The 27484-nt window shown below is 49.7% G+C and overlaps 2 protein-coding genes and 1 long non-coding RNA gene across 8 annotated transcripts in view; 2 read left to right on the forward strand and 1 right to left on the reverse strand.

Moving 5' to 3' along the window:
• Positions 1-1404: 1404 nt before the first annotated feature.
• On the forward strand, positions 1405-17283 carry LOC120893192 (open rectifier potassium channel protein 1). Of its 6 annotated transcripts, none has more exons than XM_040294926.1 (8): positions 1405-1840; positions 7848-9349; positions 13591-13770; positions 13853-13974; positions 14057-14412; positions 14486-14633; positions 14973-15482; positions 15594-17283. In XM_040294926.1, exons 2-8 carry the CDS (start codon positions 9208-9210, stop codon positions 16800-16802), a joined length of 2667 nt encoding a protein of 888 aa, XP_040150860.1. In that variant the 5' UTR covers positions 1405-1840; positions 7848-9207; the 3' UTR covers positions 16803-17283. The 6 variants fall into 6 exon arrangements, with proteins under 6 accessions (XP_040150860.1, XP_040150859.1, XP_040150861.1 ...); XM_040294925.1 differs by having other exon boundaries at positions 1405-1637; XM_040294927.1 differs by lacking the exon at positions 1405-1840 and adding an exon at positions 1853-2151.
• Positions 10784-11561, reverse strand: LOC120893194. Its single transcript, XR_005738111.1, has 2 exons — positions 11446-11561; positions 10784-11316 (listed from the first exon to the last, which is right to left on the reverse strand). It is a non-coding gene; the product is annotated as an uncharacterized LOC120893194 (long non-coding RNA).
• Positions 17284-19776: 2493 nt separating the features above from the next.
• The window catches only part of LOC120908557 (diacylglycerol kinase eta), a 49091-nt gene continuing 41383 nt past the window's right edge, over positions 19777-27484 (forward strand). The window contains exons 1-2 of the mRNA XM_040319706.1: positions 19777-22076; positions 24797-24907. Of these exons, the coding sequence (XP_040175640.1) occupies positions 21954-22076; positions 24797-24907 (234 nt within the window). The 5' untranslated portion in view covers positions 19777-21953. The remainder of the gene's footprint in view (positions 22077-24796; positions 24908-27484) is intronic.

Raw genomic sequence — 27484 nt, forward strand, 5'->3', positions numbered from 1 at the left:
GTTCATTCTAAAGTATTCTCAATGTGGAGCATTCCAAATTGAAACCCTCTTAATTCTACCCACTCACCAATCAGATAAACCACAAAAAAGTGCACACAGATAATCGCACAAAAATAGAACAATTCGGACTGCCACAAAATTCCGTTACGAACCATGGAAGGGGTTTGTCAAGGTCAGGCAAAATATTGGATGTGAATCAAAACTATCCGTTGTTCCATTGTTGTTCCGGTACTAGTTCTTTTTGTATCAGCTGCATCCCAACCGCCCTCTTCTCGCCCGCTTTACCAAAAAAAAAAAAAAAATACACGAATTGACATTCAATTGCGTGTGGCTTGTCTGTGGTTCACTGATCGGAAACTTATTACCCGTCTCGTGTTCCGACCATTCCGCGGTTGTGAGTGCGGGCGCGCTGGTACGATTGAAGCATAGTCACAATAGGAGCTCCACGTGCAATGTCAGTGTCACCGGGGCAGTACTGGTCACTCGTTGTAATATGACGAAGCGTACATGTATGAAACATAGGGGTGGTGTCTTGTGTGCGTATTTACCACGTTTATTGCACGATCCGATCGTATCACAAGAAAAGAAGCCCTTTCGATGAGAATCTATAAGAAAGGTGTCTCCGGATTAGCTGTAAATCTTTCTCGCCGTAATATGCTTTAATCGATTTTAATGATTACATAAGCTGATATGAAATGACCAGCTTCGGGGAGCGCTTTGATAAACCTTCCGAATTACGTGAGCCATTTATGACCATGAACATATACTTCGACATTTGATGTAATGGAGGAACGTTGCGCTAACACCCGGCAGTGTTTGCTTTTTTCCGGGAAGGATAGCTCTTATCGTGGACAGGGCAGAGCAGTCACCATGGCAAGGCCGGATTGGTGATTGTGTTTTCTTTGTTTGTGGACGCATCGAAAGCATTGGGGAGGAGGGATTCACGAGTATGCCGGTTCGCGCCTGTGCAATTTGCATATCGAATCTTGCAGCCGTCATCTGTCACCATCTGTACACTTTGTAGGATTCTTTGTCGAGAAAAGGCTAACAATCGTCACAATCGTCACACTTGTGCGCTTTGTGATCACAAAGATTATGCGTACGCGGCTGGATGACGCGGCTGGTAAGTTGGGTTAGTAATCGAGCAAACGATCAAGGAGGCAGGGGTTGCACATTTTGTGTTCCATGCCTTTGTGTTGCACCCGGTTGCACCTTTCTGTTGTCTGTTGCCCTCGCCGTCAGGCCATCAATTGGCAGAGCGTATCGATGCTGCGCCAATGACACTCGCTGCGCGGGTCAGCCGCGGATGATAAGCCACCGTGGCTGGGTGGGGAGAGTTGTCGAAAGGGTCGTTGCATTATCACACGGATCATTGCGCTGGGTAATCGGTCGTGTGGCGCGCACCGAACACGGGCGCATCTGTCACAGCATAATGCATGCTGCCCGACCGCTGCTGGCTCGGGGCTCGCACGAACGACCGATTGATAAGACGGAGCGAGCCCGAGTCGAGCGAGTGAATCGAGTGGATCGAGTGGACCGAGTCAACCAGCACAGCACAGGGCAATAGGATCGTGCTGCAGTGTCAAGTGCAGCGTCAATGCAAGAACCGTCGCAGTTCATCCGCAGCCATTAGAAGGGTACGCATGTCAGCTTCGTCAGCTCCGGTTCGATAGACCAACAAGAAAAAAGTTACAAACGGTTGCGTAAAAAAAGGGCACACAATCGGGTGGCCGTTTTTGTACTGCTGACTAGACGATTCTACCGCTCTACTAAACTCTTCTCCCACCCCCCATCACAGTAGTCGCGATCACTGATTCCTCGGTTCTGTGTGTGTGTGTGTGTGTGAGTATTTTTTTCGGTTTTTTACGCCTTACGCACCGATCTTGTCGTTGCTTTTCGCGCATAGAGGTCTCGTGGTCGTGTTTCCACTTGATCGACGCGTTCGACAGCGCGGTGGTGGTGGTGGTGCGGGATTTAGTTCGATCGTGCGGTCGGATTTCGTGCTGCCCGTTCGCGGCCTATCAGTCGGTGCCGGTCGCTCGGGTACGTTGCAGAGTCCGCAGTTCCACAACCTTCGCGAAAAAGCCTGCGCGCAAACCTCGCCTCGCTGAGTGCGGTTTTGGGACGGATCGGTGCAATAATGCGGCTCTGGTTAGTGTTTGTGCGAGTGTGTGTGTGTATGTGTATGTGTGTGTGTATTTTAAAGTGGTGTAATTTAAGAATGTGTTTTGTTGTTTCCCTTTCGTCTACCATCTTTGCACGTGTGATGGTACGAAGCGAATGGGAGGGAAAAACCGCCGGTGCAATGATTCAAGCTAAAAAAAACCTACCCTTTTCTCACTGAAACCGTTTCTGTCCGATAGTTCCTGGCGGTAGCCATACCCAGGCGCGCTGATAGTAGCAATAGGCAAGCTGTGTGAGCGCGTGTAAAAGCCGTCCAACCTTATCACATTCCGACAAAGAGTAGGCGAGCGTGTGGAGCGTTGCGCACTGGCCGAGTGTGTGCCTGTGTTGGACTGTTCCGTCTGTACCGTCGCCTAGCTGCCATCGTACTGGTCGGAGAAATAAATAATAATAATAACAAAACGATCGACAAAACAATTCGCAGCAAATGCAAAACGGGTCACCAGCCCCCCCGTGTGGGTGTGCGCGAAAGTTGCTTCGCTGGGCGCCGATTCTCGCATAACCGTTTAACCGATCGTCGATCTTTTCGAGTATCGATGACGATCGCTCGCTTGAAATCGATCGCATCCGGCCGTTCCGGATGAGCAAGGTTAAAGTGACCGTTTGTCGCATCGCAATCGCGGATGATGGTTTAAAAGTTGGAAGGTGAAATCCGGCCGCATATCAGAATTTGGTGCTTTTGAGTGCTGTTTGATGACGACAGCTCCTTCGGAGCCGTGTTGGTCCCGGCTGGACTTCCCGAAATATCCCCCTGTCGATTGCTGCCCCTTCAAAACCCGTTTCACGTGATTGAAGCAATCATAGTGCTTTTGGCAATCCTGCTCTCTCTCTCTCTCTCTGTCTCCCTCTCTATCCGTTTGGATCCGATTGTCACGTGATGCGCGTTCAGCGCAAGTTTGGTTTATATTGCGTCAATGATTAATAACTAATAGCACGCGCGATCGGATGGCGCGACGAACCGAAGAAGTATGTCACAGTCACCCAGCCTCGATGCCCTGACCTGTGATCGTTTGATCCGAATTTTTATGCCGTATTGTTACTCATGGTACGGTTACGATTGATTCATCCAGCATTCTACCAGCACAGGCTTACACATTGTTGTGCCAAGGACAAGATAAGGATGCCTAAGCTAAAAAGCACCAATTACCCGACTTTACAATGCAGCCATACCAGTATCAGAGGTCGGCTGCATGAAAATGCATGTCGCAGGGCACCGGTGTATCCGATACCGTTTAATCGCCGTATACTGGTACCCTGCCCTGCCCGACGGGGTGGAGAGCTCGTTTGTGAAATATGTTCTAATCAGCGATTCTAGTTTGTTTTTTCTGCTTCTTCTATTCACTCGTCCCTGATACCGTCCTAACTGCGACCGTTTCCAAAGACCACCACCAAGAACACCGTACCTTAATTGGCAGCCTATTCCGATCCGTCATTTGCATTGTTATGAAAATTCCAACGGTAAACAGAATGTAAACGTACTGCCCGTGGGCCTCCCAACCGCTGCACAAACACACTTGAGCAAACGAGCCGAGGCGCACACACAAGGGCAGGTGCAAATAGATGACACGAGAGTTCGATAAGTAGGGTCGCGAATTGACGATCCCCGCCCTGCCCGGGATGGTTGAGCAGCGCGCGCCTGGTCTAGTTTTCGATTAGCATAGTTAGCATCGTGTTCCCGCGCGATCGGATCTTGCGAGCGAGGCAGCTAACTAACGATCAGCAGCATCTCTGATACTGTGATGATCGGCTATCTTGTTTTGCTCGGGGAGAGCGAGAAAGAGCCACTTAAAGATGCTCCCCGCCAGTGCATTGAGATCTATAATGGATGGGTTCAGGGTATCGGTTAGAACTCTGACGTGTGCTGGAGCTGTTTGGAAGTGTCTAGAGAGTGACTGCGACCACGCCGTGCCCGACCGTGCAAGTGTCTCAGTTTGTGGCGGATGATCGTACCCCTTTCGATGACCCCTTCGGACATCCATTCCAAGCGTCAGCGTGGTGATCGGATGGCTTCAGAAGCAAAACAAAAAACACACATAAAACCCTCGCACACAAACACACGTGGGCGCGGGTTTGCACTTGTGCCCGTAGCATAAGCGCTCAGCTGGTGGGCAAGTTCAAGTTTTGTTTTCGATGTCTTCTTTGTTTTTGCATTCTCCCAGTGCCCTTCGTTCGGTGTTGTGTTTCGTGCTTTCGTGGGCCGACTCTGCCGTAGGCGAGCGAGTTATTGTGAGCATGAGAAGATCGAACACGATTTTGGATGCAGCACATGCAGCAGACAGCAGCTCCCGCTCTCGAACGCTTCCGAACGAACGAGCTGCACCAGGTTAAGAAAGTTCACGTTCAATGCCACTCGGACGATGATGGTTGCCACGATGGAAGTGTTGTTTTCCTTATTCTAGCCGTTTCTTGTGAGCTGTTGTTTTGTTGCTGCTGCTGCTGGTACCAAACAGCTTCAGCGTGGTCAGTTCTTCCTCGGCCTCACACGACCTTTGCAGTACGGCAATTAAACATTACCAGCTACATTACGTTTTGTTTTTTTTTGTTTCTTTCTTTTGTCTTGTTTCCTTCTGTGTTGCTGCTGGTTCATGTTTTCGGATCATCGAAATCGCACCGCACAGCGACCTTGGCCCACATAGCACGCAAAATCCACCATTTGGCCTAGCACGTGCTAGAATCGGAAAGAAAGCTTTACAGCATTTGGTTTCGGCACCCGTTTCGTTCGCCATACGTTCTCAATGTCGACCGATCCCGAACCGCGGAACGCGAACGCGATAAGCGCTCGGCAACATTTCACGCGACATTTGCTTTGCTTTGCCTGGTAAAGATCGAACCGGTCACTGGGTATCTCGGTGGACCGTGCGTGCCGCCGCATAAGCCTTGTGTCTGAGCCGGGCCCCGGAGTTCACGGTTAGTTTTGGGGGCACACTGGCTGTGTTAGTGGTGGCCGGTAAGCGACGAACCTCCGCGTGCTCTGTTACCTTCGCGCTGCTGGCCCGAGCTCACTTTGCCGCTGCAAACAAAAGTTCATGGATGAGTGAACGTTTCACGGTGCCGGTTGGTAGCAATGTTTGGCAATGGGCAATTGGAACTACATTTACGCAAAACAAAAAGAAGGAGAGTAAAAAAAAGGCCAGACTGTTGGTTCCTTAGCGCTTAGAGCGATTTAAGGCCACTTCAAACAATCAATATCATAACGCTAAACTTGGATAGTTGGAAAATTGACAGCAGGATGATAAGAAATAATGAAGTGTTAATTCGCTGTGATCATTTATCTGCTTATTATAATTATCTGCTAACCTGCTAACAACAATGATTGAGTTTTAGATCATTTTATCTGAATCGATGGCCATCACCCCGATCACCCCGGCTCTTTAACACAACAGCCAGATTAGCAGAGGGCAACAATCGAATCAACAATCGTGCGATAGACAAACGACGCTCTATCTGTCCACCCATAACGTACAAGATCTCCGATAAGCCGATGATGATAAACCATTTGACACAGCTGACCGAATCGACGGGTGCAGCGTTGCACCTCTCAAGCAGTTGCGAATGGTCAAGGTGCTCTTCGTGCTTCGCCGATAAGACATTTTATTCGCGCGGGCTCCGCCAGAATGGTGGGAGAATAGAACCGGGACAATCAATCACCGGGAGGGTGAAATTGGTAGCAATAAATGCACTCAAAAACTATCCACTGACCATCGTCATAGTGCCGTAAAACTCCTCAAGCAGCTGTCGAGCTGCGAAACGAGTCGCTAGGATGATGCGATTATGGCAGTAAGATTACTGTCAGGATAGCGCCTTTGGATGACGGTTCACCACTCACGTTGGCCGGTTTGTGCGTCAACGAAGGGTGGATTAGAACTTCCTATCGCACTTGCAAAGGCGATTTCGATCGATAGTATGCCCGGTGCTGGTGTTATTTCTCCGCATGTTTGAACGACCCACTTTGAACTGGGACTGGGAAGCAAAAAAAGGTTTATATTTGCCAAGCGAATAGGGTGAAGATGCTTCACACCAAGCAATAAATTAATTCACCGCTCTCCTGCTGGTTGGTGGTTTCTACCTTGCAAAGCAAGCCAGTAGAACACATTCTAAACTATAATTTCCCAATACTGTAGCTCCTACTGGCACACATCGCTCGTCGTATAATGTGGCTTGTTATGTGTGCTTTTTCTTCTTCTTTGAGTGTGTGCTATCGCTATCGCGAACGCTTCTTCTGGACGTCGCAAGAAGGTGCGTTTAATCGCACCGAGTGGGATTTTAAAATAATAGCAATTAGATCGGGCTTACGAAGTAATTTATGGCAGACGGAGGAGCTGGAATTCTTGTGTTACTTTGTGTCCGACTTCCGGCCGGATTCCAGCCATCGCCATGGATGACCAACGGTCCCGGGCGTTGTGATAGGTTGGTGTGTTATTTTCTGACCAACGATGAGTTGTACTTTTGAGTCAGAGGCACAAGCGCAAACGATACACCGTATTCACGAAATTGTAGCCCAATTAAAATGGCCCACGTTTGCAGCCGGTGTGGCCGGCTATAAAATACGCTAATGGTACGTACGGCTTCGTTCGCGGAAGGAAGCAAATGATGTATGAACAACCCCAGAAACCCACTGGCCAGTGTAGCATTGAGCAAGAGAATTTCGGAAGAAGCTGTAAGACCTTGTGTGAGTATTTTTTGTCGTTGTGTATAATTTTCATAAAGAGCGATCGTCGCATGTTTCTACCATCTTCTTGGAAGATTCCAACTTAATTGGTAGCGTGAATTGTTCCATCCAATGTTCCACACCTGAAACATTGTGCTGAAGCATCCACATTGTTAGCTTGCCCATTGCCTTCACCGCAATCAGTATAGAAAGCAAGTTAGCAGCAGTTTGATTAAATCACACGTGCCGCATGAAAATGAAGTCGTTCGGAAGCGCAGACCAGATTGGGGACCGGGTGGGCAGGATCGAATTGCTAGTTTTTGCATAGAAATCACAGCATAAATTATCAGCCGCATGGTCGTATCCCGCGGAGAGCATTGGACTACCATCTCGCGATCAGTCGGTGTTGCTTTTTTTTTGAATGGAAACCAAAATACAGCCCCCCCGCTGTCTGCATCTGCACCCAAACACGGACGGCAAGGCAAAAATGGAGAACGATCGATCTTCACCACCGAGCTTCCTTGGCGGACTGCAAATCTCCGCCAATTTGTGTTACGGGCCCTGTAGGCGTTAACTGTGCCGCTTTTGATCACGTACGTCGCGCAGGGTAGCGTGATTTTGAATAATGGCGATCAGTTTCTTGGAATGGGTTGTTGTTTTTTTTTGTTGCTCGCTCCAGTAAAATTTACATAGATAAACGGCCATTCATAAATATTGCCCAGAGAGGGTGAAACTAGCACAGCAAAATGTAAAACATTCAAACTTGTGCGCTGGCGAAGATGACACGAGCATCTAGCTTAACTGCGGGAGCGTTAACGATTATCAAAATCGCGTATAGAATATCAGCAGTTTAGCATAGCATAGTATTGGAGCGCAAGCCGCTAAGTTCAGTGAGAAAGCAGGCTCTGTTTTGTTTCTACACAATTTACATACAATTACACAAATTAAAGCATTACGTTCGGCAGTGGCACGCAGTTAATGCATGTTTGCATCTTTTCACGATCATCCCTTTCAGACCGATATCCAGAGCGATCCTAATGCAGTAGGCGGGCACGGTAGGCCCAACCAAAGGCAAAGAGTGGAACCTGGTGGAAGATGTACTATGGCATACACTGATAATCTGATCAACGCCGTCCCCGTTCCGCTGTACGTACGCATACTGTTGCTGCTGCTGCTGCGATTGGATCTTCCGGAAAGGGCTGGCCACTATCGCGCGATTGGCGTTCGCTCACGAATGATTGCAATTTCCGCCTGTTAAAGGAGCTGTGTGTAGGTTTTTTTTGTGATCAATGCACTGTGTACCTGTGCTGTTCTTGCCCGGTGAAACAATACTCAGCCCTCAAGCCCTAATCGGATCGCCGGAAACGATCACGCCACGAACGATCAAAAGTGTGGCCACGCATCGGATACATCATTTTTTGAGAAGTGATAATTGATTGCATAAGTAGTTGCAGCGTGAGTACGTGAGTGCGTGCAAGCAGTGTGTGTGAGTGTGTGTGTGTGGACCTATGGGTCAACTATCTCCTTGATCGAACCGGTGCGTTCGCGTTCATGCGAAGATCTGGATCGGTTGTCGATGCTCTGGGTAGTGAATTTCATTAAATGCACCTACCTGATACGTAGCGTGTGAGTGTGTACGTCAGTGTGTAATAGTGCTTTTGCTCAGCGTAATCAGTGCATCGGAGACAACAGTGTATACCTGCACATCCTCCGATCGCTATCGGAGGATAAACGCGATCAGCCTCGGCACCTTAGGAAAGGAGATAACCGACAGGTAGATCGCAGCGACTCTCGCTTCAGCTGGCGTAAGGTGAGAAGCTTTACCTCTCCGGTTCGCTTCGAGTAACTGAAACGAGTGAATCTGAACGTAAAACCAGTACCCCGGGGCAAATGTGAATGAATGCGCAAAGCCGGGAGAAGGAGTAGCATGGAATTCTAGTCCCAGCGGAGTGGTTGATCCCGCACGGTAGACCTCCGCCACGTTTATTCCATTGTCGGAGCAGGTGGAGTGATGTGGTGTTGACCTGGCAGTCTGACGGTTAGAAGGAGAGAAAGCTTACGCTACTGTGCGTGTGTGATTTTATGTTTGATCCTAAGCATCGAGATTTTCAGTTTTCGTTTTTACTGTGCGTGATCCCGCGTGTACTGCGCTGCATTGTCGGTGGAATCCCGTGGAAAACGTGTCGCGATCGGGCACAGTGTTGTGCAAAAGTGTAACGAAAAGCCGCGACTACAGTGAAACCCCTTTTTGCTTGCTTGCAAGCCTTAATGAACATCGTCGTTTGGTGCGTAGAGCTGCAGTGCAGGGAGAGTAAAACCCGTTTAGCTGTGTGCGCTGTTCGGCGGGCTAGGTAGCCCAGGCCCAATGCCCAGACATGACACCGAAGGAGTGGTTCGCTTTGCTCCTGTTCTACGCGGCGTACCTCTTCATGGGCGCCAGCGTGTTCTATCATGTCGAAAACGACCTGGAGACGGAGCGGCGGGCCGAAGAGTTGGCCGAGCGGATCGAAATTAATGGTAAGTGTGCGTCATGGGTGAAGCGGCAAGCGAAAACCGAGAAAAGGAAATGGATGAATGGATGGCCAATTTTATGTGCATATATATTTCGTTCAGCATCGGTTTATCGAATTGTTAATATTGCATACGTGTGAAGTTAACTTTTTTTTTTGTATTTTATGAGAAGCTAGTTCTTGTTCATTTCAATTCTGAATTCGTAAGGCGTTCATTGCTATCAATTTGAAGTTGGAATTTTGCTCCTTGGTAGAACAAAAAGCATCTGTTGGCTACCATGATCATTGTTTTCCCTATCGTGTAGTGTCCCAATGATTATTTCGGTCTGTTTATTTATTTTAATTGTTAATATTTTAAATAAAAAAGCTTGGTGTTTCATGTTCTCATCTCAGAGAATACTGAACAATTTCAAACTCCTTAAAAGCTTATTAGTTTTATACACTTTTTACGACCATTTGTATTGTAATTGTGATATTAGAAATTCGTGCTCAATAGTATGTTCAGACCGGTCTCGTGGTTCAGTTGTCAACTCATGCGACTGAATAACATGTCCGTCATGGGTTCAAGCCCCGAAAAGACCGTACCGTAGAACTGACGGTAACAAAAAGATACTGAAAGTCAAGCCCTTTAGTAGTGGGTACAGGAGGGAGGCCTTGACCGGCAACGGTTGTTGAGCCAAAGAAGAAGAAGAAGAAGTATGTTCACATCCTACGCCATTCAGGCACTACACTTTTCAGTAAAATCGATCTGACAGATGGTTACTGGCTATAGATGATTTTATTGTAAATAGTCATCTCATATCAAATATCAGTATCTAGAGATCACTTCAATACTTCGACAAAAAGTCGCCAGTTTATGAGGACTACGGCAGTGTTGCTCGTTTTTATACCACCGTTTTATCGGTTTGCTATCAAAAGTCAGCTAAAGGGCATACGCTAGTTTGATGCGCCCAGTCAATATATGTCAGGTATATGCATAGAAGATCAGTGCAATATAACACCATGATAAGTACCTATAGGTACCTTCAATGCGAACTATTCAATAATCTATCTAATCAATCAGAAACCTGTAACATCGCATGAACAGAATCGTGCATTATTGTATTCTTAGTCGCTGGATCTGAGCTGTCTAGTGAAGAAAGGACACGGCTCTAGCACGTCACCTAACAATTGCCCGTAAAATCCTTCATACATTTTTTTTCTCGCTTCTCGTGAAGCGTGGTATCGCAGATCGTACCACTAATTCGCTTACCCACCAGGGAAACAGCACGTTCGCTGTGATTGTGGCCTCTATCGCGCGATCATGCAAATTCAATCGTACCCGTCGCACCGTAACCGAACCTATTCATCACGCTTCGGGTCAGCAGAGGGGCGGTGCGCGCGGTGACCAATTTCCTGTTGCTCATAAATCATCAAATTGCCAGGGAGACAACACAACTCCTCCCTCTGACGGTATCGACATGTTTATTCGAGAGTACAATTTAAATTTTAATGAGCCTGTAAAAAAAATCCGCTTCTGCGCTGACGGTTTAAAGTGCGCCAGTGCCGCCGACCAGTGAATGAAATCGATCTCCGGCTCGGTAAGGTGTAGCGCGTATCGGTTTACACTAAGCGCCACGCTCCAGTGCTGGAGCTGGAGAATGGGATGCATCGCGTACATGCTGCTTGCAAGACGGTTCAGTCTAGTGCAAATTATCGCGGCCCATGCCTGCCCGGTTCGGCGCACGGGTCTGTGGTTTGTTGTTATTGTTTTCCTTGACGACCGCTTGCAAACCCCTTATCAGCCGGCTGGCTGAGCAGGTGTACGGGGGGAGGGGATACGGGGTTGGATGGGCCAGCTGCTTCATATGCACGTGTTCTGCCCGATGCCAGTGACTGAGGACACACTTGAGGCTGGATGCGCTGCTCGCGCTGTGTGCTTTTCACGATCCAGCTACAACTCTCACGGGCGTGTGTGGTTCTGTGCATTGGAAACTATTACATTTAATGACAAAATCGTGTTAAACTTTGTTTGTAAATACCGTTCCCGTTTATCGGACAAATGAAAAACAAAAGGGCAATGCTGAGAGGTGACTAGTCGATGGGCTGTGATAACAAATATACCTTGGAAGGGATCCGCAATTGATTGCATATTACTTGGGTGCTGACACTCTTACGTCCACGGTAAAAAGTTTTGAGCTTGTACAGGAAATGTTAAATAGGATTTTATTTACACAGCAATAAGTACGTTGTAGTCTTTGCAAATATGTACACTATCATCACACGATCATTTGCTATAAATAATTCACTCATTTCACTCATATTTGTAGGATGATTGAAGAGCATCCAATTCTACTGGATCAATTTGCGCTAACCTATTCTCATCTATTCACAAACAATCCTAATTCCGATACAAATCCAATGCCACTATCACAGCAACATTGTATGCCTTCGATCATGCTGTCCGATGCTGCGGATACTCCAGCGGATCAGCTCATTATCGTACCGTTGCAATCGGCTTCCAGCACACGATCCGCGTTGACAGAAATGAAGTGATTTCAATTAAATCGTTTGCCCTCCCCAAGCTCAACTCAACAAGCAAGCTCACTCACTCGCCAGTGTCAAGTGCAATCGAATGACACTCTAGTGCTCGTACCGGCCCGTTCCCATTGCCCAGCTGCACACGATTGCTTAATTTGAATATTACAATGCCCGGTTTGTAGTCGTTGTCGGGCGTACGCGTGGCAATTGCGCTACAAATTTTGCACCCACGGTGTTGTAATGAGGAAAATATGAGTATGTATATCACGCCAACTTCCCGGTCGCCCCAAACGGTCCCGACTGTCGGAGCGATCGGGCAAGACGCCGTTAACGGCAGGGTAACAGGGACAGCCGTAGGGGTGAAATAACTAGCGGCACTTAATTAATGACTGGTTTGGCGCGTGCCCATCGCAACTAATCTGCACGTTGCGTTGCGCTTGTAAAGCTCGATTTGAGTCAATAAATCAGCGCGGAATGCGGTATATGACAGCTGGGTGAATACGTTTATAGTTAAGTAGCCCTAGCAGCGGGCAACACGTTGAATGACTACTTTAGATAGCGCCCATTGCGCGCTCCGATGATTGAATACGCACAATATCTTGTTTCTAAGTACAATTGCAATAAAAAAAATCAGATTGAATCGAAGGTTGAATTGAAGTTTTGGTGCCACCAATCTCGTGTTCATCGTGATCTAGAGATCCATCTGGAATCGATAATTGGAAATTAAATATAAAGATCAATTCGCACGGTCGGGTGAATCTTCACAGTAGTCGCGCCAGTCGATGGCACCACAGCGACGGCGTACAACAATGTACAACCTAAGGACTAAGGAAAAGCGGAAGCCAGAAAAAAGGGAAAAGAGTTGAGATAGTTGAACAGCGTGTGGCTTGCCATCGGATCTACCTGGGTGTCCATGGTACATGTGAACAAATCACTAAACACCAAACTAGGCTATCATTTTCGAGATCCAATTAGCACTCGCTTCCTTGTCCACAATAGTTGGCTGATAAAAATTTAGCTGCCAGATCGCCTTTTTTTAATGGAACATCGATATTTTGCGACCACACCGTCAGTTTCTATTTGCGAAGCCATCATGTGAACTTTGAGTGTTAGACTGCCATGGGAGAAATGAATGGACAAGAAGCTGGCAATAAATTCATTCGCCAGATTAGTCATCCTGGTGGAAAGTTGTTGAGCAAACAACGATTTAAATATTCAAATATCAAACGTTGAGCTGTGAGCGTAAAATTTTGGAGAAAGTTGAACGTCTTTCTTGGTCTGTTCTTCTCGTATTGATAAAATAACATGAATTTTATGGATATGCGGTTCGTAAAAATGTTCCACCTGCGATTTACATTGCAGTAAAATGCAACATATGGTGTAAAATAGGAAACGAATGAAAACGTATTTCCAATAAGAATGACATCATTTGATTGGATGCAATAGTTTCTGCTACGCTCAAAGCACTACTTCTTAGCTTACCTTTGTTATTACAGGAAAGAAACCATCGTAAGAATAGTGTCAAATGTTACACTGCGCTATAACAGTCTTATAGCACTTGTGTTCGAGCAAATGCCATACAATCCACACACCATGCTACAGGTGCTAATGGAACGTGTTAGTCGCGCAACAATGAAGAATAAACGGGCTGAAACGAATTCAAACAATCCTTCAAAACGTCATAACGAGCTCTTCTCTTTTTGCGTTCTTATTCTTCCCTCTCCACAGAAATGCTCGTTCGCTACTTGTCACCGGAAGATATGGAACTGCAGCGCAAACTGATCGGCCGGCTGGACGAGTACTGCGGCAGCAGGGTGACCAACTATACCGAGGACGAGTATGAACCACCGTACGTGTGGGATTTTTATCATTCATTTTACTTCGCCTTTATCATTTGCTCTACCGTCGGTAAGTAGGGAGCAAATGGACTAGTACGACCATTTGTTGTTGTATTGATACTGCTAACATCACTATCCTGTTGGTACTTCAGGTTACGGTAACATCTCGCCGCACAACACGTTCGGGCGCATCTTTTTAATATTTTACGCGCTGATCGGCCTCCCGGTGAATGGGTTCTTCTTTGCGTACGTCGGCGAGTTCTGGGCCCGTGGGGTAAGACAGTTTGACGAATAATAGTTAAACCAATAACAAACTGCTAACCCTTCCTAATGAACACACACTCGTTCTCGGGCAGTTTGTGCGGCTGTACCGGCGCTACAAGGCGTATAAATTATCCGCCAACGCCGGGTACGCACCGCGGCGCATCAGCTTCATCGGGCAGATCGTGCTGTACCTGATACCGGGCGTGATCGTGTTCATCTTTGCACCGGCGTGCGTCTTTACGTACTTTGAGCAGTGGCCGTACGACGTGTCGGTGTACTACTCGTTCGTCACGCTGACGACGATCGGATTTGGCGACTACGCCGCCTCGTTCCAGCCGTCCCAGCAGCACGAGTTCGGTTCGCTGTTTACCGTGTACAAGATATTCATCATCTTTTGGTTCTTCGCTGGCATCGGGTACATCTTTATGATACTGGGCTTTATTGCCAAGTGAGTAGTGCGACAATCGGAGCAACTGGAAGGCAGTGGTGGAACTTACATGAATCATCTTGAACTCTTTCAGAGGCATATCGCACAAAAAGATTCAACAGCTGGAAAAGCTGGTCGCTTCCAACCTGAAGGAAACGCAGCACCGTGTGTGGAACGGAGTTACCAAAGACATTAGTTACCTGCGTAGGATTCTCAACGAGGTGTACATGCTAAAGTTTAAGGTAAGTTACTACCGCTTCCAAAGCGCACTCGTGGCAGCTGCTTTATTTTGCAAGAGACACGCTGCCTTCCTTGTCGTCTGGCGAAGCGTGCTGTTTGCTCGGCTCGGCCACATTAACTTAGCGTACTGCTGGTAATGGGTGAAATACAATTCAAACAAACATTTTCTTCCAATGCATCTACTCGCCCGCCCAGTGGACGGAACAAGCTCGGTAAGGGCGCTCAAATTCTTGCCCCCCCCCCCCCTCCGCACACACACAGTAAACATAAAATCCCCTCCCAACGCATCCCCATGTAAGCTACGGTTTTGGCATTGCAATTCATTAGTGTCCTATTTGCAGCCCGTGTACGAGGAACCTTCGGACCGGTGGTTTAGCCTGTCGAAAAGCAGATCAAGCTCGTGCCCGGAGCTGTCGATGTACCGGCCGCCGGAGCAGCCCACCATTCGGCGCAAGCGCGCCAACTCGGAAAGTGCTCTCGTGTTTGCAGCGACACGGCCGGTGGACGGTGGATCGCTGGTGCGCCGTCTCTCCGACACCGACCTGAACCGCATCAATCGGGAGAAAACGTTCGGCGTGCAGGCACTGGTACAGCCGGCCGAGCTGCTGGCGCGCGTTGTGACGGCGCTGGGCAACATTACCGCCAACCAGGACGACAACCAGAGCTTCCTCGAGCGAGCCTCGCTGAACGCAGGCGTGAACTGCTTTTCCGACTCGCAGATACTGGCCAGCGAGCGCACCTGGTCTGGCTGGTCGATGAGCGGGTCGGACAAGAGCGCCTACCTAACGGCACCGCCGATGCGGCCGCGGGCTGCATCGGACATTGGCGTTCCGCCGCATCTTAGCTCACAGGTAATGATGATGGAAGTTGGTGACGATGATGATGGATGGGTTTCGGTTTTTAAACGTAAACAACTAACCTCTTGTTTCTTTTGCGTCTCTCATCCAACCAACCACCAACAGGATGCGAACGAGTGGACGTGGAGCGGCGGAGACAACAGCCAAATACAGGAGATCCTGCAGGTACGCCAGAAGGTAAAGCAGAAGGACAATCTGCTGCGGGCCGCCCTCTCCAACAACGTCAACTTTGACTCGAGCCTCACCATCAACATGCCACCGACGGGCCGGGAAAGCAAAGCGTCCGCCGTCAACCGGAGCGTGCTGCAGCGATTGAACCCGTTCCGCAAGCGCTCCAAGCAGCTCGCCCCGGCGGACATCGAAACGGCTCCCGGCCTCGAGTCGTACCTTGCCGCCACCGGCAAGGGGCGCAGCTCGATGTTTAACCTGCCCACCTCGTCCTACCTGAGCGCGACGTCGCGCGGGCGCGGCAGCATCCTCTCGATGCCGCCGCAGGACGAGCATCTTCTCGAAACGACCACCATCGGCGATCTGTTGCGCGCGCTCGAGCTGATGCACACGGACACGGTGACGGCCGGTGCGGGCCAGCACCGGGGAAGCGTCGGGACGAACGAGCAGCAGGCGACACTGCATCGGGCGGGCCGCCACCAGTCGCAACCGTTCGCCGGCGGGCCGAGCAATCTGCCGTCGCTGCTGACTCTGTTCACGCCGCCGATCGAGGCGGGCGGGTCGCGCCGTGGCTCGCTGAAGCCGCCGCTCGGTCGCACCGGCAGTGCCGATTCGGCCCCCTCCGTCCTGCGGCGACCCTCGTTCCGTCCAACGAATCCACCCTCCTACTCGGCCACGGTGTCCGGGTCGCCGGCCGGTGGCGGTAGCCCAACGCTCGGCATTATCGGTCCATCGCCCAAACCGATCCGGCGCCGGTTCAGCGTCCGCCCCTCGAACCTGGCCTATCCACCGGGGCACTGTCCGCGGCCGCCAGCCGGGCCAACCGGTGGGCCCGAGCTGCCCGGCTCACCGCACATCAGCTCGTCGTCCCAGTCGCTGCACAATCTGCCGACGACGACGCTCCAGCGCCGGTTGTCGTCCCGTCCGAGCCCGCTCGCTACCCACCAATCGTCCCATCTGACCGTACCGTCGGCCGGTGGCACGGCTGGCGTCGCACCCGGCGGACCCCAGGGCCAGTTCCGCTGGCGGCCGAATCTGATGCGCTCGGATTCGGACCAATCGACGGCGGTCAGTGGGCTGACCGTGCCAAACAGTGTCCGCAACCGGCACAGCAGCCTGTCCAACCTGTTCGACGAGAAGCGTTAGGGTGCTGGGGCTGGGGCATAACCGCGGGTAGAATTAGTAGCATTAGCAACAAAAACACCAGTGTGGAAGGCGTACCACCAACATCACCACAACCACCACCAACGCAGCAACGTATCAGTATTGTAACGCTGTCCCGGTGGGCCAACACGGGGTGTTGCCCCGGGACAGCGCGTAGAGATGTATGAAATTATTTATGCCAGAGCAGCAAGGGAGAAGACAACTATCTGATGCCATTCCAACCAGTCATTATGCGGTAGTGCGGAAGTTATTGCAGTAGCTTGTAGGTATACCAGTGGCCCATCGAGCCCTATGGCATGCGGACCAGTGGAAGATTGTGGAGCGATCGTGATCGTCAAACAGTACACAGTGACAGTTTTGTGACCGGGAAAACGGAACAAAAAACAGAGCCAGCTGAGCGAAAATAAAGCAGTCAAGTGGCCGAGTTGCTTACCGGCCACTGTCTACCGTCCCTTTAAACCGATGTGGTGCTGTTTGTGTTTTCTTCTACTTCTCTTCTCTCCTAGCGATAGATTCTAACCGTTCGGTTGTTATTTCCGTTTGATTGGACAATTGAGTGGAGCAGCGAGCAAGGGGCGACAGGGGCAGCTTTTGTGCATTCTAATTGATTCTGTGCATTTGGCACGGCGCCCACCTTCGGTGGGAAGGTGTTGAGCGAGCGTCAGAAGGGTTTTTTTTGCTTTCGTTTTCCATGGTTGTATTTTTATCGCAACCATTCAAATGTCCCGCCCCTTACTCTCCCTCCGGTTCTGGTTCTGGTGCAAAAAATGGGAAAATCATTCAACCGAGCAGCAGCGGGCGAGCATTGTGCATGCTGCCGGTGCTGATGTGCCTGGTGATGGAGCGCTGATGTATCATTGATGGGCTTTGTGCTTTTTTGAAATAGCCGTCAGAGCTGGAGCTTTGTTGCCATGTTCTGCTGGCAGACAGACGAGGGAGCATTTTTCCACACAAGACTCCTCCGCATCCCCGTGTCCGTACAGCGATCGAAAACATTTATTTGTTCAGAAAGATACAAACGCTCGATGATGGTGTGAAGGATCGATTTAGAGCCTCACAGGACAATTGTGCGTTCCGGTCAAATTGTCCGAGCCCGATTTGCACTTGGTGTCTATTTTTGCACCGCGCCTGCAAAGTGTTCCCGAGAATGGGTCCCTTTTCAGATTATTTACACCTCTCGTAGTGGAGGAAAAAATATGAGCTTTTTGCTATTGCCCAAAACACCAGGCTGGCAAGCAATGTTGCCGATGTTTGGCCCATAAAAATTCACGATTGACTTGCTCAGTGTAATAGTTCGCACTGTGGAGCCAGATTCGAGGAACAGTGCTAGAGCATTGGTTACACCGAAACGGGCCGGCTTTGGGCGTGGGATCAAGGGTGGCGCTGCACAACAAGGACACGCAGACAACCGGCGAGCGGTTCGCCCAGGTGGGGAGACGAAGCGCCAAACAAAAACGTAAAATTCGTAGTATCCGCCTAGCGTTACGGTGTGCGGTGGGCGACCAACACCAACACACCGACAGCTTCGCCGTACCGTTCGTGGAGGAGTTTTTACACGTCCAGGTTTCATCACTACACGCGAAGGTACAATTTTCCGGTTGCCGGTGCGGCCCAGTGCCAGTGGGAAGGTTGAGCGTCGCGTGGCTTGGGGCCGACGCGTTCGTTATTTTCATCGCTTGCTTTGCGCTGCCGTGCTCTCCGGTGGCACTGGTGGCAACAGCGCTCAGCGAAATCAGTTACACGAAACCGTCACACAAACAGGCAACCATCGGTGCGTGACGAAGGATACGCACTGCCGTCTAACGCGCGTTGTTTGTTACAGCATTTGACCCACATCCTCCCGCAGTCATCCCCGTTGGTAACAATCGGAGAGCGTAGCAAAGCGTAGTGCGAGCAAGACCCCATCACATCTGCCCCACTTACACCGATTCACACACACACATGTACACAGCCAGAAACTTAATAGCAACCAAATGGAGACGCATGGTGCTGAGAGTGGTAGCAATTAGTATTAGTAAACCGTGAAATAAAGCGAGAGAGAGAGAGTGCAATTTTATAAAGAGCACGAGAAAGCGCGCGAGAGAGCGTAAGGGTGAAAGAAACATTGGAAACTGTTTACTGCGTTCACAATACAGGTTGAATGTGTGTGTGGAGTTGGCACAAGAATGCTTTCCTTTTTTGTTTCACGTGTGTGTGTGCATGGTTTTGTAGTAAACTTGTGTATCATCGAGAGAAATGTAATAAGTCGTCCAGTGAGCGACACTTGCTTGTTGTTGTATGGGTGAGCAGGACCGTTTTGTATTGGTTCCCGCCATTTGTGGGAAAACGGCAGTGCTGAGCGGGGGTTGGAATTTTCCGACTCTCCTGGTCGCCAGTCAACGGCACAGCAAAGTACACTCCGATCCTTCCCAGCATGTCACCACCGCCGCGTCGGTGCTCGGAGTAAGGCAAGACGATCTATCAAACTCCATCAGTTTCGGCTGCCTGCAAGAAACGGACGGAAACAGTTCCGGTGTTTGTGGGTTAGTCGTCCTGTGCGGTGGTGTGCGTTGCCGCGGACAAGCCTGCCGCTTTTACCTGGGTGCGAGAGAAGGGTGGCAGATTCCTGTTCCAGTTTGTGATGCGGTTTGTGGCAGGATGTGAGCGCTCTCAATCGAGTGCTCTCTCTCTCTCTTTCTCCATTTCCCGACTCTGGATCGCATGAACACACACACACACACCTGAGAGGCAGCGCAAGGATACCGTTTGCATAACACACGGATCCTGTTGCTTCTCGGCGGTACGCGGTGGTTGGTTTCGCTGTGCTGGTATGTGTGTCCCAGTGCCGAGCCCTGCATGGGTGCGAACGCGCGCCCGGTTCCCCGTCTCCTGCTCCGTCCCCTCTCCCCGTTCGGTCCGTCGGTAGGAACTGAGCGAACCGACTGGCTTGCCTGGCGTAGCGCGACCGCACCGCACGGGAGCAGTGCACGGGTTCCGCTGGCAAGTGGATGTGCGTTTCGGGCCAGTAGTGTAGGCGCTGCCGTACTGGTGCTAGCAACGCAGTGCAGTGTGTAGTGTCCTGTTTTTAGTCTCCACCAATGGTTCCGCCATTTCCAGCCCAGAGTAGTTCGGTTTACTTGCTAAACGGAAGAAGAAGTGTTTCTTTTTTCTGCTCCTTCTTTGTGTTGTCCGGTGTTCGGTTCTAGCGTACCTTCGCCAGGTTTTGCCGCAATACGTAACGCTTCTTTCTCCTTCCTCCCCGCCAGAGGGGCATGTAAGCTTTCTTCCCGTATCCGTATCGCTTCCACTGTTTTTCACGCGAGAAACGTCAAAATAAAGGTGCTTGTGGTTAAGTGGCTGCCCATTCTTGACACCGGAGCTTTTGCGGTCTTCACACCGGATGTAGCGAGTGGCGATAGAATGGACGAATAAGTTCCGACGACTGTCACAGGATGGCTCGCAGCCTTATCCGCGCCGATCCGCACTTGGTTCGCAGGACCGAGGAGTGCCACTTGCGACCAAGGCACGGCAAGCACTGCCAGTAAGCTTGGCATTCGAAACAATCTTGCTTTACGAACGAAATCGCCCAGCGTCCAGTACTGGTACGACGAAAAAGTGCATCGAAAAGGTGGAAAATTCAGGCACGGTGTGAAACTGTACTCATGCTGCCTCTCCCGCAAGTTTGTGGCTGTGAAAAGCGACGGTACTCCTTTTGTATTAGCAACTCCCGGGAAGGTGTGATTCGGGAAGTGCGGCAATAAGTACAAACGACAAAGAAAGGTGGCTCGATTGTTACAAATTTTTATCGCAAACAGTGTATCAGTGACACAGGGTTGGCACACTGTATGGCCGTCAGTTTGCATAAGAGCATCGGAGCATCGCTACTTATCAGTAACGCAAATTTGACATTTGAGAAAATTCGCTCCTCGGGATGATGCTGTGCGTCAGGGAGGTGTGTACCGGAGAGGTAGAGTACTAGACAAAGAGAGAGAGAGAGAGAGAGAGAGATAGAAAGAGAGAGAAAAAAGTGAGAGAGATTGCTGCTAGACATTGCCAATTAATTTCCCACAGCCATGGTTACGACCGATTTCTTATCGTGAAGAATAGAAAAGTGTGAACTTTAGAAAAAACTGAAACGGAACCGGCTCCATTGGTCCACAGATCTCGTAAAAGTATCAGTATTATCAAAGTCTTATTCTGACGAGGAGTAAGTGTACATTAAGGATGGAATGATAATTTCGAAATGAATTAAACCTTTCGTTTGTTTGGTGCTGTACGTTTCTTAACATTTCTTCCGGCAGTACGCGAGAACCCCTCGTTAGCAATATTTTGGCTCGCTGTGCTGCGAATGTGTGTTACAGGATGTATCAAAGTAAAGTGCGAGAAAGAGAGAGCGTGAGCAAGACAAACCATACCGGTCTACATGTGCGCCTGGGCGTGTGTTTGTGTGTGTGCCTCTGAAGGATCCGTACGCCGTTACGATGAAGCGAAGAAAATGTAGTAACACTAAGAAACGAAGCACCGAGAGCCAAAACTAGGTCAACACAGAGAGTAAAGAGCAAAAGAGGGAGAGAGAGAGAGAGAGAGTGACTAGACGCAATACTGAGACCTGTGTCCTGTGTGTACTACGGGGAACTTTTTTCGGACACAACATAGAGCGCGCGAATCTTGCAGGACGTGCTCGGTGCTGCCATGCACACGCATCGAAGTAGCCGGCAGCGAAAAGTCAGCGCTCCAGTGCAAAACGCGCCTAGCTTATCCGTGTATCCTCCGTGGGTTGGTGCAGCTTTCTGATCCTTGTAGTGCACTCGGCTGCTGGTGACAGACACGGAGGTAATATAAATAAATTATACTCAACCCAGCAAAACAAACCCTTCTCATCCGTGTGTGTGTGCATGTCCCACCAGAAATGTTGGCTTGTGTGTAATCGGCTGTGCATCATTCCGTTGCTGTTTGGTGTAGCGGTAAGCCCCTGCAAGAGTTAACGGGCACCAGAAGCAGCAGTTTCAGTGTGTGTGTGTGTGTGTGTATTTCACGCCTTCGGGCGAAGTGGAGGCTGTGTAAACACAATTAGTAGTGCGCACCCACCCTCACGCGCCCCGCCCGGAGCGCTCTCTAATCCAGCAGCACCGGAAACCCGACCGGTCCACCGGTATGGCTGCCGCCGTTCAGGGAAGCCCGCGGACGGGCGACGAATCGTCGGAAAGTGAGAATGAAACCGAACCGGCCAAAATATTCCACCGGAAATTGTCTACCAAGAAGGACGTCAAGTCAGCGGTAGGTATCGTGGGGAAGGAAGGAACTGAAAGGACTCGGGGCGGGCTGGTGGCTCGTTGCATTTCAGCTGGTATAATGTCGCTTCACAGCCGTGCAAAATTCGATTGCTGCCGGCGGCGGCGGCGGCGGCGGCTTGCTGTGAGCGTGATAAGCGAATGAAAAACACACCACTTCAGGCGCTTGGAAGGGGGAAGGAGTGAGGATGATTAAATTTCCTTCGTTTCCGGTGCCGAAGAATGCATCGGCGCCGTGGCTGTGCCAGCCGCCGAGGCCGGTGGCTCGTTTGCAGCTTCGTTAAACTGCCGCAGAACGGAGGTGCCCTCAAGCGTGGTGCCGTTTTGGTGCCGCAGCTGGTACAGCGTAAAGGCACTTAAGTTGCATAATAACGTTGACATTCTGCATCAATTATGCCACAATCGACTTGAGTGTGTGTGTTTAAAATAACCCGAACCTGGTGAACTGGTGTGCCGTCAGGGCAGGGATGTTGTTCTTTGCGGAAGTGTGGAAGTTGAGGTAATGAAGTTTATCTATTTTGGTGCATTCTACCGTATGGATGCGGCTATTGTTGGCAGTGGCTTTATTTACACCGCTTGGTAGAGGAGTTGAAGTGTAAATTTAACGCAGAATTGTACATTGAATTATTCAATCTATCTGACTGGGAGAGCCCTTCCAGGATCCTGAATAGCAAGAGAGTTAAAAACGGTAATGGAAAGCTTGGGTGGTAGTGTACTGACACCAGCACAGAAAGGATATTGTTTGATTAACATTGGTTTGGTTATAAACTTGTTAGTCGGGATAAAACTCGACTATTGACTGAAACATAACAACGGAGTTCCTTCAAGCATCATTCTTATTTGTATGAAAAAGACGATGCATATTGGATATGGAAAGTTGAGAAACTGTAAGGAACTAGTTGTGAAAAATGTGCGGCATTTGAAGATCCTTGATTGCTAGGCGAGATTTATAGCTAGGGGACTCGCAGTAATACATCCTCCAAGGATACTTTGTCTTGGGCTCAAATTTTGAACGAAGCCGAACCTCCATTCGCAGTCCATTCGGATTAAACTATGTTGCTATGGATGAGCTAATGATTCATAAAATGCCAAGCCCTTTTCAAGCCGAAACAGGCCAATGACGATTACGTTTGTTACGCCATATAGGAAGTATTAACAAGAGATACACATAGAGAGCTCTGTAAGCGGTAGTATAGGAGATATCAACATGAAGGGCGCTGGAATGGACCCAAAACACAAAACGAATGTTGCTTCTATCACGTGTTGGCTGTTGGAATACATCAACCACACCTCTAGTTGACTGTAGTCTGCAGTTTTGAGGGATGCAAGATAAATGGGCGCATACGCTGGAATATGGTGTACCGGAAGGATTTCCTGACCATTCGGCCTTCTAACGAAGCGATCCGTAAAAGTGTTACCTTGTAGGTGCTACACCAATGGTGTCCGTCATCATTTACCCGAGAGGTAAGCATACAGACACACACACACCCACACGGCACACAGACCGAGCGCGAAGATGGATGGTCATGATGATGTTTCGCACGACTGCAGGACGCCAGCCGTCGCCTTGATTGACCTGATTTCGTGCAGCTATGTGACGCCAGGCCACCGCTCTGACCTCATTTGCGATGGCGATGCGTCGTTTTACAGCCATCGTCTGCACCCACCGTACGGTGTAAGGACGGCACGGTTTCCCAGCAACCCACTGTGCTGAAGCGTTTCCCTGTATGTAACCAAGGTGGTGAGCCCCACCCGGAAGTGACGATGACGATGACGTGTGCACAAGAAGCGAACGCGTTTGGCGCTGACAGCAAAAGCTGACTGACGGGAGAATGGTAGCGAGGGAGGGGGGTGGGGGTTGAGGGCTTTTTTCAAATTTTGTTTTGAACGCTGCTCTAGGTTTCGATCCATCCCCGGGACCTCGGACGGGTGCGTTATTCGACGGGGGGGAAATGTAGCAGAAAATGTTGATTGTTGGAAGGAGGTTTGCCCATTCAGTTTGCCCAGCATTTGATAGCGTTGACACACAATGGACGGATGGATGCTGGCGTGAACACAAATTTCACTCCCTTACGCTTTGACGTCTCGTTTCCAAGGCCCACCACCGGGCGTGTTCGGGGCTGCAACCATAGTGAAGAGCGAAACAGTGTCCTGTGGGTCTCGCATTGCTCGACGGGACAGGGTACGATCCGGTCGTGTGCGGGACTGCTAGGGAGAATAGTATAAAATGGAACAACCTGTCCAGAACAATCGAGGTGATACACGACTGCCAATGTAGCACAGATATGGGCCGCTTGTTCCGGGACATTGGTTCTGCATTGTTTGGAACGTGGAAAGGATGCCGTAAATGGGGACCCTGTGCGTACAGTGAATTTCAACCCTGATGTCAGAGCTTCCGGGAACGAAACGATATTTTGGCTCTGGAGATATGCAGAAGCTGTCAGCGACAGTGACACCCAGTGGCTGGCCTGACATTGGGGAAAACTAATTCTGCTATCCACCAGCAGCGATATTGTGTTTAAAAATGACATGCAAAAAGAGGAGTTTTTAACTATTTTTACGAAAAAAAACTATTTTTCGTAAAGAGTTTATGTGCCACACGACATCGCCCAAACTCCTCATGATCCTGGTTTACATCTCACACGGTTGAATAATTAAAAAAAGAAACTCACAATGTATTTGTGGCTGACATTCTTCTCTTTACAGACGGCCGTCAAGGAAGGTTACCTGATGAAGCAGACCTGGTCCTTTCAGCGCTGGCGTCGAAGGTACTTTCGACTGAAAGGACACAAGCTGTACTACGCCAAGGACAGCAAGGTACGTATTACGGCAGTCCCGCTCGCCATTACTCGCACCTCACACACTCTCACCTACACATCCCTGCTTCGTCGGCTCCGCAGTGTTGTGGTTAGACCGTTCCGAAGGTTTCTCCACCACGACCCTGACCAATTTTCCGCTCCTGAATGGTTAAAGTCCGAGCGGGCAAGGGAACGATCACTGGCAAGGTTTACACACGCAAGGTGTCCCTTCACGAATCTAATCTGTCGAATTGACGACGGTCACGTCGAGTCGAGTGGCGGAAAAAGGCGACTCCGCCTCAGTGGCAAGAGGTTGTGGTGGTCCGGTGCCGATCTGCTTGATTGACGGCGGGCAACATGTTGCATGTTAACGTTCACGTTTCGCTTGCCTTAACCGGCGATTGCGAGACTCTTTTCGGTGCAAGGTCCTCCACCGCAGGCGGAGGTAGCGGAATTTCGATATTCATTCCCCTTCGTCCTTGGGCAGGACCGCGGAAAAGTGTTTGGGGATGGTTGGGGAAGGTAGAAATTAATCTAAAATGCTTTCGCTAAGTGAGCAACTGGCAATCGGCAGACTATGGAAAAAATAAAACACAAAACCAAATCAAACGGATGAAACGCGCTACAATATTCACTTAAGCTTAGTAGCTGGCCGTTTTCGCCCAGACCGACGTACCGCTGCACGGCACGGATGGGGGCTCTAGCAACGCTCCAGATATTAACCTATCGATAAGGGTCTGCCAGCAAGGGGTGCGGCATTAGCATTCGACCCGATATCGACAAACCACCGCGGTAGCATACGGCGAGCCCATCACAAGCATCAGCGCCACTGCTGCAGAGCGTCCGTTTGCTTCGCTCGGTTTCAGCGTTCACCCGCCGCGCGGAAACGTTAAAGTGGTTTGTGTCGGCAATAAATGGCACGCAATGCGGAACACGAGCCGAGCAGTCGGTCGGTGTAGCAAAACAATGGCTAGAGTTTTAGTACCCCTTAGCGGACTCGAAAATCGTTTCCTCGCTGTGGCTGGCTACCGTGCTACCGGATGGGTGGGAGTCGCATCCGTCCTGCAAGGTCCCCGTACGTCCCCGTAAAAGTGCCTTGTGCACTGAGTTATGGTCCGGCTACGATACCGATTCCGTTTGCTTGGTACGGTGTGTTTCCGTTTGCCGAGTAGTTGCACAGCCGGAACGATTGCACACAGGACGGCGCGAGTAATGAACACTCGCGTTGGGAGTGGAGCAGCCACACCGGTTGAAACATAGCTTCGCGTACGATCGCCCGGTAGTGCTGGGAGAGCGGAGAAAATATGACATGCAATCAAATATAACAGCCGTGTTTCTGGTTGGGTGTGTGTGCGTGGGTGCACAAAGTTCGAAGGCGCATAGAGAAACCACTGAAGCACCACTTGGGGCTGAAGTTGTGTTAGGACTTTCGCTGCTGTTTGCTGCTAGTGGAATCCATCAAGGATTGGCGTGTGGCCCGTGTACGTTTCAGACGGACTTTGAATGTGTCCAATGGTGTGAGGAGCTGTGCACATCCGGTGTACATTTCCGTGGCAGTGCGTGTTAGCAGCAGCTTCACAGCAGCGAGCATTGCGAGGACGCAGGAACATCGTTTTACCCTCACCCATGCCATCATTCTCCATCAACCTCTTGTACGGTTTGGGGTTAGAACTGAAAGCATTTTCCCGTGCGCACCGTTCCCACTGTGAGCGATCGAGAAAGTCCATTATGCTCCGTTTTCAAACCTTGTACGTAAGGTAAGGAAGAAGTGCTCTACAGAAGGATATCGTACGGTGGGGCGGCTGATCCAGCCTTGCACAGGATACGTAACGTACTAGTATCGTCGGTATACATGGCTGCACGGCAAAAGCATTTGCTCGGTAAAAGGAAAATTAGGTTTGCGCCGCATAACCTTTGACCGGTCGTTTTGGTCAATTGCACACGGCCGTTCCAGCGGCTGGGTGGTGGTGCTGGTGTTCGTGGTCGTTGGTGGACGGTCAGGCTTCATCACACGGGTCCTCCTTTTGGAGGTAAAGCTACCAAATAGCTATAAATAATTATCGGCAATGGTAATGGTATTCTGGTCACGGATGTAAAACGCTGAATAGCTGGTTGTTAATAGTAGAGAGCCATAGCGGGCAGAGGAACTTAAAATAATAATAAACATTAGACAGTAATGCTGTGCAATACTGTGTTATGTAAATGCTTAAATAAGTGGTGGGGTATTATTACACTCATCGGGCGCTTTGAATTGAATAACTATTGATGGTATTATTTTGAAGTAAATCCTTGTGAGTATAGCGGCCATATGAGATCATTAGGTTTACATTCGTAATCATTACGCTTATCATTAATAGGTTCTATAAAAATAAAATTCTGCATCTTAACTACTTTGTCTTTGAAGATTATTTCTACTAATTAAATCATAAACCCCATGGTTTTATCGCCTGCAGCAAATGCGTCAAGTAAATTCACCCCGTAGCAGTGCAATCGGTCCACAGCTAATGCACACCATTAGCAAATGGAAGCAAATGCAGCGGTAGTTGGTGGTGGTGCGTCAGGTTTTGCACCAAGCAATTCAACGCACGGACCGAGA

The sequence above is a fragment of the Anopheles arabiensis genome, chromosome 2, assembly GCF_016920715.1.
Source record: "Anopheles arabiensis isolate DONGOLA chromosome 2, AaraD3, whole genome shotgun sequence".
Classification (NCBI taxonomy): domain Eukaryota; kingdom Metazoa; phylum Arthropoda; class Insecta; order Diptera; family Culicidae; genus Anopheles; species Anopheles arabiensis.

Coding starts and splice junctions, on each gene's coding strand:
- LOC120893192 (XM_040294926.1), top strand. CDS start 9,208: ATGACACCGAAGGAGTGGTTCGCTTTGCTCCTGTTCTACGCGGCGTAC. Junction 13,975..14,056: donor GCGAGTTCTGGGCCCGTGGG/GTAAGACAGTTT, acceptor GTTCTCGGGCAG/TTTGTGCGGCTGTACCGGCG. Junction 14,634..14,972: donor TGTACATGCTAAAGTTTAAG/GTAAGTTACTAC, acceptor TCCTATTTGCAG/CCCGTGTACGAGGAACCTTC.